We start from the raw sequence: 13582 nt of genomic DNA on the forward strand, positions 1-13582 counted from the left end.
AGAATAAAACACTTGGAGCAAAAAGGAATCTCAATTCCTAGCCTAGCATGGTGGTGTACATCTATAATCCCAGTACCTGGGAGGCTGAGACAGAAGAATAGCAGATTCAAGGCCAGCCTCCCCAACTTATGAGACCCTGTTTCCAAATAAATTAAAAAAAATTTTAAAGGACTGGGGATATAGCTAGGAGGTAGAATGCCCCTGGGTTCAATCTCTAGTACCGAAAAAATGAATTTCTGAGAACAATGGTTTTGTAAACAGTTCATTGGTTCATTGCAAGGCACTTATTACTATTTGCTCTTATGAATACTGAGAGGTTCCTGAGCCTATCCCTGGGGCATTGAGTTAGATTGTGTGCACATTCACAAAGTGTGGCCTCTCATTTAATGCTGTCTGTTTTCTGTGTATTCCCATGACTGTAATCTATGTTATGCGTAAATTTAGAGACTATTAAAAATAATGGTTATCAACAATACAAAGAATTGAAGCCACATAAAATTAAGGAGATCCATGATAGACTTCACTCAGGATAAAACTAACGTGAGGATGGATGGCAGTGTAGGAGCAGAGAGGGAGGGAAGGAAGGAGGGAGCCAGGAAGCATCAGCGAAAGTTTTCAGTTCTGAGTCCACTGACCTTAAGTAACCAGGAAAGAGTTCAGAGAACATACCACGTTTTTCCATGTTAAATTCTGGCAGTACTTGAGATGAAATACTTAAAGGTAAGAAACTAATACTAAAGGAGTGTACACTCTGCCAGGTGCGGTGTAAGACTTAAGCTCGTTTTTTTTACTTAATCACGACCAAGCTGAATAGAAATGAGTTATGAGTAGATTGACTTTAGGATGAATTATATTAAATTAAACCCTTGGGGTTGTGTACAAAAAGATAAAATTAATAGCAGCAAGGTCTCCTTGGCCCTAGTATAATTTCCTCTGAGAAGTAGTGGGTCATCCCAATACTGAGCTAATTCAGATAAAGGTTGGAGGGCCGACTGCACGGAGAAAGTTAGGAGAGGGTGAAGCCAACAGCCGAAACATCTCCATCTCTACTTTTCCCTCACATGCTAGCTGTTGTTCAAACTGAGATTCAGGATATAGAATATATGTTGTTTCGTGTATTTCTGGGGTGCCATTCTGAAGCCTGAAGCTGAAATGTATCTGCAATCCATTAGGCGATGGTCATAGCGTAGCCAGAAAACCCTGGTGAGCCCTTTCGGAATTCCAAAGAAGTCATGTCAAGCAGAAACTTTGGTCTCCAGGAGTTTTATTAGAAACAAATGAAAGGAAACACAAACAGACCAGTGAGCAAGTGACCTGTAGCATTACACAAAAGTTGACGCCACAAATTCTGTCCTTTGGAGCAGCGAGCTTCGTGCCAGCCTGGATCAAGTCATCACAGTGCTGAAACCCTCTGGATGTCTGCGATAGTGGCAGTTCACATGGATGTCGACTTTAATGCTTGAAATATGCAGAGAATAGCTCTTTTCTAAGTGGCTTGCCAAATTATCTCTTCAGCACGTTTGTCCCAAAACCAGCCTGCAGAAACTGTGAAATAAAACTTTGATGTTTTAATGTTATGTCTTCCCATACACTCTCCACAGAAAGCATTCCTGAAGCCTAAAACTTTATTTGAAACATCTTTTCCGCCCATCTTTATTTTTTGAGAATGCCACAAAGTATTTCTAGAAAAATTGCTGTTGATGAAGTAATATGCTATTAAATTTGTAATACAGCATTAATCTTGTCAGTGGCGGTATTTTTACTCCTTTGGAGTCTTTTCAAATTTAATCACCGATGCATGCCAAGAAAAATGTAAAAAGAAAGGATTATTGTTCTTAATCCAGGTAAATTTTCTCATCTGGATCTATGTAAATTCCCTCTGAACAATAACTGTATCTTTGTCATCTTCAGCAAAATAACAATAGCCTTTTTTTTTTTCATCCACACGAATTTCTTGACACTTTTCCCTCTGCCAACATGGAGGGTGGGACTTTTCAAACTGGTGGGACTGATTTTGCAAACTGTCACATCCTCAAAGCTTCAAGTCCTAGCTCCATGGAGTACATTGTAATTGACATACTTTCTTTCCCTAAAATTCTCCAACTACCAGGGAATGGTAATTGCAGCACATAGCTCAGGATGGGAAGAGCTGACGGAGCCCGTGAGCACGCGCGGTGCGTCTCCATGCCTGAAGCCTGATCCCCCTGACATAAAAGTGTTTCTGTGGTTTGCTTTCTAGCAGTACAATAAAGCTGCCATTATAAGTGGTCAGAAACCACAAGCCAGATATTTACATGTAAGGTTCTGTTTGTAGCATTATTATGTAAATATGTTCTTTCATGTCATTGGGTATTTTTTTAATGAAAGAAAGGTGGGGTTTTTTTTCTATTTTGTCTTCAAATTTCTCTATTATAAACATGGTTTATAATATACATCCTGGTTTCTACTAAGAACATAGAGGCTAAATAATAAACTAAATGTCCCAGAAATGAAAATTGATGAAATTCTCATTTGCAGATTAGATCAGGGTTCACGCACTGGTGGCTGTAAATGACAACTGGCCCCTGCTGTTTTGTTTGGCTCCAACAATGCACCGCCATAGCCCACTCCCCTCACCACAGCCCCCATCACCACAGCCCTCTTCACTATAGCCCCCATCACCACAGCCCACCAACCCTCATTGATTTTTTTTTTTTTTTTTGGTGGTACTGGGGTTCCTGGAAGCCCTTCTTCCTCCGGGCTACACTCCCAGACCTATTTTATATATTTTTTTGAAACAGGGTCTCTTACGCCAGCGCCGCTGGCTTCGAACCTGCGCGATCCTCCTGTCTCCGCCTCCCAAGCGCGGGGATTACAAGCGTGCGCCACCACGCCCGGCGATTTTTTTTTTCTTTAGAGATGGTCTGTAAGCATTTGAGTTTGTAATCTTTTCACACAGGAGTTTATCTTTCTTACCAAATCAGATAAGAATCATGTCCATAATTATATCTGAGAAAAGTATAATGAATTGATTCTTTGGCTTTGGGCTAAATTTGTCTTTAAAAAGTATTAGTAGTGGGGCTGTGGAGATAGCTTAGTGGCAGAAACCTTGCGTAGAACACACAAGACCCTGAGTTTGATCTCCAATAATACACACAAATGTATACACACACACACACACACACACACACACTAATAAAAGGCAAAAATAGAAATAAATGAAAGTGAACAGAATTATTTAAAGATAGCCATGCTATATGCATTTAAATAATTCTTGAAATCTCTTCTGTACTATTAAAACTTAAGTTAAAAAGTCATTACTTCTGGAGTAAATAGAGTTAAGCATACATATACCTTAATGTTACAAATTGAAAAAAGAAATAGTCATCTATCCATTATTTTACAGGCACAAAGGTCTAAACTAACATGTTCAAATCTGCTTTTGAATTTTACTACTAACATAGAAATTTAGTACTTAAATTCTCATTTACTAATCCCCATTCATAGCAATTACAGAAGAAAAACCAAATCAAATTTGTACAACTTATCTAAACTCTCATGCACAAGAAAATCAATAGAGCTATTCCCTCCCTCCCTCCCTCCCTCCCTCCCTCCCTCCCTCTCTCTCTCTCTCTCTCTCTCTCTCCTGTGTCCCAATCTTAGAGCATCAGCTCTTGACCACATTAAGTTAAATAACTTCCATACTAATAGCGATTGTTGGGCTAAGCCTCGCATGCTGAGTGGCACCCGCGGGGAGGTGAGTGAAGGGCAAGCTGGGTTGACTCCTAAGTCAGTCAGGAGGCTGAGGGAACCCACCAGAGCATAGACCTAGTCCCGGGACTGGCTCCTCACATCTAGACTTAGTTTGGCTGGAGCCACTGAAAACTTGCTTGGCCTCTATTTCGTCTGCAGATCTGAGTCAGAGTACCTATGCTTAAGTCATCTTTGTCAGCCTTGACCAGAACAAGTCTTCATTGTGATTGCTATCCAGAGTGACACCTGGCCAAAAAGACAAGAGCTGACTTACCAAGGAAAGTCAGTTCGTTACACTTGTTGCAGAGCTTCTTTCTGAGCATAAAGCATTAGGATGTTAAGGCTAAGTAAATACTTGACTAAACTGTCCCACAGAAGCAGTTTTGTAGCAGGGAAAATACTAGAAGATTTCATGTCCTTTACCCTTATAGATAGTATTTCCTGCTGTCATTTAATTCCCCCATAGCTCCTACAGAACCACGGTTTGCATTTTGGCATATGATCTTTATTAATTCAATTTAAAATTTAAATTAATTATTTAAAAAAATGAATTGACCGACAATTGTATATGTTCATATAGTACAATGTGATGTTTTGATGTCTGTGTACATGGGAGAAAGATCAAATTAAAACAATTAACATACCTACAGGAAGAAGGTTTCAAATCTATTAGCAATTTTGAAATATATAATACATATTATTTACTGTGGTTACTGCACTGAGCAGTAGACCACTAAAATGTATTCCTTGTATCTAATGGAACATCATCTTTTCAAAAAATACACTGTGACTGTTGTGGTCTAGACCCTGGCTCTGGGGCTACTGTGCACACTCTGTAATTGAGTTGGCCTCTCTGAGCCTCAGCTTTCTCATTTTAATATGAGTAGAACAACACCTACCTTCTCGGGATGTTGTGGGACAAGAGGAGTTCATTATTCCATGCCAAACTCTCAGTAGAATTCTTCGACACCCTTTTTGTTGTTGTTGTTTGTTTGATTTTTTTGCAGGTCTGGGGATGGAACTCAGGGGCATTTGACCTCTAAGCTACACCTCCTGCCCTTTTTTTATTCTTTATTTTGAAACAGGGTCTCACTGGGTCGTAAAGAGCCTCACTAAGTAGCCGAGGCTGTCTGCGAACCACGATCCTCCAGTCTCAGCCTCCCAATTGCTGGGATTACAAGCGTGCACCACCACGCCCGGCTTCACCTTTGTTATTTCTAAGTGTTCACATCCTAGACTTCTACCTTTTTAAATATTACAGCATAAACATGTTTACTAACATCCTACAATAGTCCATCATAATTTTTATTGACTACATAATATTCTATCCGTTATTGCTGAGCATTTAGAGTGTTCCAACTTTCCACTATGAGAAGTCATTTTACAGTGATAGGCTCAAGGCTCTTTTCCATTTTTTGGAATACTTCCTTAGGACAGATACAGAATTACTAGGTCAATTTAAATCATTTGATGTTCTTGAGAGACGTTGTGAAATCCCTCCTCAAAAGGGTTATATCAGCTCACAGTAACCCTAACAATGTTGAGGAGTCTATTCCATGGCTTTCTTGTCAACACCCAGCCATAAACCGTGTGTGAAAATAGCACCTCGCTGTACTTGCCTCTTGTCATTACCGGTGATGTTGGACTTTTTCCTATATTTGTCTGTTCTCATTTGTGGATTATTTGTGCTCTTGACCATTCATGTATCCATTGGGTTTGGGTTGGTTTCCCTTACTGGTGGGATCCACCGCTTAGTAAGGAAAAGGTAGGACATCCTATCTTGGTGCTTTAAGTCATGCCTGCACACACAGGCTGGTCATCTTGTAAAATGTAGGGCCAGCCTCTTGCTCTTCCCTCAAATACTCCAAGCTACTTGAAGAAACACAAAGGGCATAGCTTGATTATGTGTTCTTAAGTAACTGGCTGTTTATAACACATTCAAGCAAAATGGGTGACCACAAAGCATATGTGCTTTATCTCACATGTTTAAGAAATAACTCCCAAGCCCAGTGTGGTGTCGCACTTCTATAATACCAGTACTTGGGAGGTTGAGACAAGTTCAAGGTCAGCCTCCTTGGCAATCTAGCCAGAACCTGTTTCAAAGTAAAAGCATAAATAAATAAAAAGGGTGGAGAGTGAAACTCACTGGTAGAATGCCTCTAGATTCAATCCCCAGTACCATACACACATAAAAAGAAATAAAACCCAGAAGATAACTTATTCTTGACAGAGCCAAGACAACCCAGGTATTAACCCTCCCTGCGTAGCACGCGGCCGTCTCTGCAGCTTCGCGGCTCCAGCATCTCCTGTAGGACGTTCTCCTCTGTACCCACAGTGCTACTATGAGTAATGAAAGCAAGAAAGTCTTTTGGCTAGTTCTTGTCCTTATTCAGCTTAACAGCACAGCATCCTCGTGAATCAGCCTCATCCTTTCCAGCTGGGCATTTCCTTAAGGATAATGAAATAAGAAGGAGTTGAAGACAGCTCAGCTCAAATTAACCTTTCACACGTTTTTTTTTACATAGGCCTCAAGATAAGATGGTTCTTTGGGCAATTGCAGTAGCATTGATTGTTGATAAGCTTGGGGGGGGAATGGGTGTCAGATTTTGTAAACATGTCTCACTTGCCAAGAATAACAGTTCATTGACTGTGGGCAGTGAGTTTTGCCTGGGGAAACAGCCTCTCTGCATGGAGGAACATACTGTTAACCTTCCACAATACTGAGTGCCTAGGAGCATATATTTGCTTCTGGTTTTCTGTATACCTATTATATATATATATAAGCACTTAATAATTAGCACCAAGATTTGGGAGCACTTATTGTGAAAACCACATGGAAAAACATTCAGGAGACTCTGCCCCAGATGCCTCAAGTCAAAAAATGCACACAAAACTGAATGCTAAGGTCAGTCCTCAGTAATAACTGGGCTTGCTATGAGTCTGTTTAATTTGCAGGTGTGTTCTGTTTTAACGCTTTTTAAACTATTAATCTTGAAATGCTCCTTCTACTTTTGAATATTGAATTTTACTATAGGAATGAAAATGTAACAATTGCCTGACTGTTGGGCAATGCTTATTGCTATAGCAAATACTAGAGAGGGCTCCGTTGGACAGATACCTGATTGCAAAGATGTATGGAAGTACTATGGTTTATTTTTTCCCTCATTTTAAAGATTTACTACTCTACTTAGAATATTTAGAAGTTGTGTTATTAACTGTTATTCAGATTCTGTCTTTTTGTTCAACATAGCTCCTGTTTTTCCATGTTTTGCATAGAAATGAGTTATAAGTAAATGTATCATAGTAGAATGTTCTGTTTTTACTTTACTAGATAATAAAACTGAAAATCTTATTTTCTTATCTAAAATGTGTGCTGAAAAATTTAGTACTCTCTTAAAACAAAAAGAAATGTCATTGAATGAGTATGGACATGCATTAGACTTCTAAATTCTTTCAGAAAAGGAAAGTAGCCTATTTTTCATAAAACCTGAAAGTTAATAGCAATTGATTCGTTTTGATGCACGTAGCGTTATTTCAAGTTTTTTGTTATAATCATGCCTTTATTGCTTTAAATGACAAATTCATTTCCCATGTTACATCCCTCCCTTTCTTCTGAAAGTAAAATTGTTTGTGAATCTGTGGCTTAGCAACAACAACAAAAAAAGGAAAAGGATGTCTTTTCTGACTTCAAGGGAAGTAATAGCACTTAGTGTACTAGAAAGAGCTCTGCATCATGTTAAGCAAAATAAGTCGGACTCAGAAAGTCGGGGCCACATGTTTCCTTTCATGTGTGGAAGCCAGAGAGAAGAAAGGAAAAAAGGAATCTCATGAAAACAGAAATGAGGCCAGCGGGACGGAGGGAGTGGATTGGGGGAGGAGGAGGGAGAGAGGGGAGCAAATGGGAATGAAACTGATCAAAGTATGTTATGTGCATGAATATGCCACAGTAGAACCACTACTCTGTATACTTATTATCTACCAATAAAAAATTTTAAAAGAAAGTGTTCTGGACTGGGAATGAGCAAATATGGGTGCTGCTTTCAACTCTGCTAAGTATTGGTTAGAAGAGTGGATCAGAGGCTGAATACACACCTCTTTGGACTTCAGTTTCCCAGTTGTAAAGCTCAGGACTGGGAATAGATAACTCTGTGTCTCCTATACTTTAAAAGCTCCTCTTTCCATTTTACTGGAATCCTTTGCTGTGAGTTAGTCATTTCAAGGACGGCCATAGTGGAATACGTTTGGTATGTTTTAGTGTAGCAACATTTCACCTATTATTTTACTGATAATGTCTTTCCACTTGGAAATATTTTTTATCTAACTACACAAGAAATCAGTGACAGGGCTGGACATGGTGGTGCATGCTTGTAATCCCAGTACTTGGGAGGCTGAGACAGGAGAATCTCAGGTTTGAGACCAGCCCCAGCAATGCAGTAAGACCTTGTTTCAAAATTTAAAATAAAATAATACACACACACACACACACACACACACACACACACACACACACACACACATATATATATATATATATGCTATTGAAATTTCTAATTTTTTCTGAACATTAATGTAGAAATGTCCATGTCCCTACCTATTGACATTATTGGAATACCCAAGAGTTTTACCAAAAGCCTATGATTTTAAGGACATTGCAATTGCATTGTGAACACACAGATGATCCAGGATAATCTTCTTATGTTTATTTAGGCCAACTAATTAAAAAAGGACCTAAATCCCATAACTGACTTGAATTTCCCTTTATTAACATGGCATGTTTACAAGTTTGAGAATTAGGATGTAGATTTACTTGGGAGACTATTTTCTGCCTATCACAAATTTGCATGGCATTCATGACAGGGCTTGGACGTTCTACCCAAAGGAAATCATTTATGGACAATTTTTACCCTAGAACTTCCTACAGAAAAGGCTAAAGTTGCTCTGGGCTTCAATGCACTGGGAGAATCAGCCATCATTGTTTGCCTTTCTTTCTGACTTCCTTCACTGTTGTCAGATCATCGTTGGTTTGTGAAGAGTTTTCTTGCCTCCTCCTGCCTTACGCTTCTAAATCTGTCTGTATGAAGGACTGAAATTGAACCATGAATCTGAAAGACATTCATTCCAACATGAGAAAACCCATTATTTCCCATCTGAAGGAGGAATTTTGTTCTTGGTTTGGTTGATACTTTGAAATTTACATATCTGAACTTACTGTTTTATATGCTTTTGAAAATTCAGCATATAATAAACAGGAGTTAATATATTGATAATAATATAAACTATACTGTTTTATATGCTTTTGAAAATTCAGCATATAATAAACAGGAGTTAATATATTGATAATAATATAAACTATTTCAGCCTTGAGTGAGTAAAGGAGTAAGCAGTAACTAATAGATCATGCTTGCCAAAGAAGGAGAAACTATAGATGAGCAAATAAGGAGACCTAACTGAAGGGGACAGTTGAGGGGAGGAATTCTCTGATGCACATTGTGCACATTCCTAAATCTATCAGTCCATCAGTAAGCCAAACAGGAGGCCAAAAAGGAGGGAGGGAGAGGAAATGGGGTGGGAATTGGGGAGGGGCCGAATGAGTGGTGTGTGCATGTATGCTTCTACCATTTTGTATCCCATTAAGATATATGACTACAATTCATCAATAAAAATTTAAAAAATAAGTAAAAGGGGGGGGGGCCTGGGAGTCTGGCATGGTGGCTCATGATTGTAATCCCAGTACTTGGGAGCTGAGACAGGAGGATCGCAGGTTCATGGCCAGCCTTGGCTACTTAGGGAGGCCCTCCATAACTTAGTGAGACCATGTTTTAAAATAAAGAATAAAGCCAGGCGTGGTGGCGCACGCTTGTAATCCCCGCGCTTGGGAAGCAGAGACAGGAGGATCTCGCAGGTTTGAAGCCAGGCACATGTGCTGGCTTAAGAGACCCTGTTTCCAAATAAAAATACAAAATAGGTGTCTGGGAGTGTAGCCCGGAGGTAGAAGGGCTTCCAGGAACCCCAGTACCACACACAAAAAAAATAAATAAAATAAAATAAAATAAAGAATAAAAAATAGGGCTGAGAGTGTAGCTTGGAGGTAGAATGCCTTTGGTTTCAACCCCTAGTACTGAAAAAGAAAAAAGAAAAATTAAAAAAAAGAAATCAGTGACAGGACTGTTTGCACGGATCTTGAATCTTATGTCTTTCTAATGCTCTCATATGTGGAATTAGTTTCCCTGAATTATTTTGGTCCAAACCTAAAATGGAAACTTTTCATGTATTTTTATACCTATCCCAAACTTAGTTCTTCATTTAATATCCATACATTAGTTTATCTACAGAAATCTTGCCTTAATATCTTAGAGCCCTGCCACCCAATTAAACACATGTTTGATGGACATTTCTTATGCTCAGTTTATTCTGTGTGAAATGACCATTTCTATAAATAACCTGCCCAGGGAAAGTTTGCAAGGACAATGATGAGCTCAGAGGAGAGAGAACTAAGTCAAGGGGGGAAAAAATGAGAAAAAGCATGTAAGCATCCCAGCTTATTTTAAATGAGGGTTTCTGGTACAAATGTGTAATTTTGTTAAATTACCAGTATGTCAAAAATACATATTTAACTGCACCAGCCATTTAATGGATTATTATACAGACATTAAAATCATGTCTATGAAGAATTTTTAATAACATGGCAAGCCGTTTCTAATATAACTGAGAAAACTGACAAAAGTTGTATTATAATTTGATCTCAACTAAAGTGAAATAAAAACATCAACATATTAACTGAAGTTTTGTCTAGGTGATGATATTATTTATGATATTTTTATTTCCTCTGTTTTAACTTTTTAAACAATCCAGCTAACTGGGTGTAGTGGCATATGCATATAATCCCAGTACCTGGGAAGCTGAGACAGGAGGACGACAGGTTTAAGATCAGCCTCAGTAACATAGCAAGACTGTCAACAACCTAAGAAAACCCTGTTTCAAAACAAAAAATAAAATAGGGCTGGGAGTGTAGCTCTGAGGTAAAACCCCTGAGTTCAATCCCTAGTACCACCACAATAACAACAATAACAAATCCACTTAGTAATCTTTGGTAAAAATTTAAAATGCCAGTTATGTTGTGCATTTTTAAAAATTATTGCAATTCTGAGTTCTTCAGTGCCGGTACTCATAGAGGAATGGCCCCATTAGGAGAACAACTCAGGGAGGTTCAACTCACCATCATGGCAGGACGTGGGGCTGAAAGTCCAGCAACATCAGTCATGGCCAAGAAGGTCTAAGACATCACAAGAGTCAGCAACTACAGGACTGGAGTCCCACAAATACTCTTTCATGTCACACAATAAGTACCTACCATATGCTAGATGCCAGCTACACACGGGAGATCTTAGAAAAATGAGAAGACATCTCACGCTAAAAGGAACCGATAGTCTTTTGAACAAAGACAAAATAAATCTTATGTATAACAACAACAGAAAACCTATATACAGGGGTCACCCCAACGTAGAGATAGAGTGACAAATTCACCTGGGAGATTCCAAAAGTGATGTTGAGTGTGGAATTGATCCCAGAACAGGGGCAGAGTTGTATATGCCCTTGAACATGAAAATCCATGGTAGATTCTGGGAATTATGTTTACATGTTTCACTAAGGATGCACATTAAATATAAGAGATGGAAGGCAGGAGATAAATCATGGCTGTCTTTTGAATGTTGTGTTAGTAGTGTGGGCTTCGTCCTGTTGATGACAAGATATCATTGAGAGATTTTTAAGCTGGAGATTTACATTCCATTTGCATTTTAGAGATATTATTCTGGTAGTGGTTTGGGGTTAGGGGGAGAGTAAAGGGTCCAGAGGGACACTATTCTGATGGTCTGAGCTAGAGGCAACGCTGGCCTGAGCTTCGGCATTTACTGGGAAATGAAAAAGAGGGAGAGAACAAGAGGAGTGGTGAAATACAGTCTCTACAACTGATTGGAGGTAAAGTGTGAAGAAGAGGGAGACCAAAAGGAATCCTGGATTTTGGCATTCATAAGTAGACAGAGGTCTCTGTGTTAGGGGTTCCAGCTTGGGACAGAATTGAAGTTCTTTCCATTCTTTCTTCCCTTCTATAGCTTCCCACCTTTCCAGCCCTTCCTACACCTTTTGCCTTTATTCCCTTTCTTTAGTCCTTTTCCCTTTCCTTTTCCCTCCCTCCCATCTTTCCTTTCCTCCTTCCTTCTTTCTATTCATTTGTTTAGCCGTGCAGTACCATTTGTCAAGCCCTCCCTGTGTACCAGGCATTAACCCAGCCACTCTGTTCCAGAGCTACTGTAAACCAGGCCAGTGTCCACGTCCAGAGCAAGTTATCCAGACAGCCACAACTGCTGGGCGTCTCTGACCAGGACATAGCTAGGCAGGCAAAAGACCGAAATGCTGAACTTCTTTCAAATGGCATAATCTCTGTTGTTTTATTGGAACTACCACTAATGGCCCTTTTCTTTATAGGTAGTGCCATTCTTTCTGTTATGTTTCTGAAAGAAAATTTGAGAGCCTCCGATTTACTAGGTGAGTAATTACTTAATTCATGTAATTATAACATTGTTGGACCAAGAAATAAATAGTACTGTCTGTAAAAAAAAAAAAAAAAAAAAAAAGTGTGTTTTAAAGCTGGGGGAAAAATGACTGAAATTAATGTGGATCTGAGTCAGAGTTGAATGCCATTCTATCTTGGAGCTACTATCTCTTCTCCCATGAAATAATCCCATTTTCATTTTCATCATGACCACTGTCCGTGGTATTAGCCAAAGTGAATTATTATTTTATAATATTGCTATTATAAAACGTTTATGAATATAATAAAATCCAACAAGAACAACTCTGTTACCTAGTAGACTTATTCCACTTCAAAGGACATACTTGCAATATTGTTACATTTTATACTGCACAGAAAAAGAAAATTGCAAAAAAAAAAAAAAATGAGATGCACCAAGAGTAAAGACCTAAGGTATTTAGCTCCTTCCAAGTAACAGAAGATTTTTCTTCAGTTTTTTGGAAATACAGTTACTAATGGAAAATAACAGTAGGCTTCCTGGCTGCAAGAGGGATTTATGTTACAGAGCAAAGCTATCATGTATCTGCTATATCTTCTTGCTTTTGTTGGAAATATCATTGGTGAGAAGAATTATAGAGATTCATATTTTCTTCCTTGACAAAATCCTATTTGAATTGCTGCTGACATATGATAATGAATACGGATACTTTAGGCGCTTGAAATAAAACAATGCCTTCCCTCTTCCAGGGAGATCATTTTTTCAATGTGAGCGCTAAATGTGACACCAGTGCTGGCATGCTGAGCAGTATTTTCCCCTGATCCTGTTCCCCTTGAGCCTAATGTCTTGAAAGTGTTTTCACTTTTTCTTTTCCTCTTGGTTTGATTTGCTAGTAGAGTTTTTAGGCGACATTGTCAAATTTTTCATGGTTAAAGTTTTTTAAAATGTGTTCATATATGAATTGCATCTTTTCCAACACGTTAGTTTTCTATACTCTTTCTTATATGTTTGGTTTATGGAGCCCTTTGGGGGAAGTCGTGTGAAATCAGAAATAAGAATGGCCAATGCCTGAGTCCTATAAATTAAAAAAATTGGCCCCTCGTTGTTTTTCTCATCTGTCAAACTTCTTAAAGATACTTTTAATCCTTTTATCTAATATTTGTCATCTTTTGTAGTGAATGGTTGATTACTGATTAATCTAATATATGAGATAACATAGATGAATATAATGGAGGATTTGCTTATTACCTTGAAATTCAGTAATAAAAAGATAATTATGACTGAATCTCTGCCCACAACAAAACTTACAGCCCATGATAAAA

The 13582-nt window shown here is 38.6% G+C and overlaps 1 protein-coding gene across 1 annotated transcript in view; it reads left to right on the forward strand.

Moving 5' to 3' along the window:
- Positions 1-13582, forward strand: part of NIPAL2 (NIPA like domain containing 2) — a gene marked incomplete at both ends in the record, with an annotated part of 100248 nt that overhangs the window by 45222 nt on the left and 41444 nt on the right. The window contains one exon of the mRNA XM_080694747.1: positions 12217-12276. Within this exon, the coding sequence (XP_080550873.1) occupies positions 12217-12276 (60 nt within the window). The remainder of the gene's footprint in view (positions 1-12216; positions 12277-13582) is intronic.

The sequence above is a fragment of the Muscardinus avellanarius genome, assembly GCF_963383645.1.
Source record: "Muscardinus avellanarius genome assembly, chromosome: 4".
In the NCBI taxonomy this organism is placed as follows: Eukaryota; Metazoa; Chordata; class Mammalia; order Rodentia; family Gliridae; genus Muscardinus; species Muscardinus avellanarius.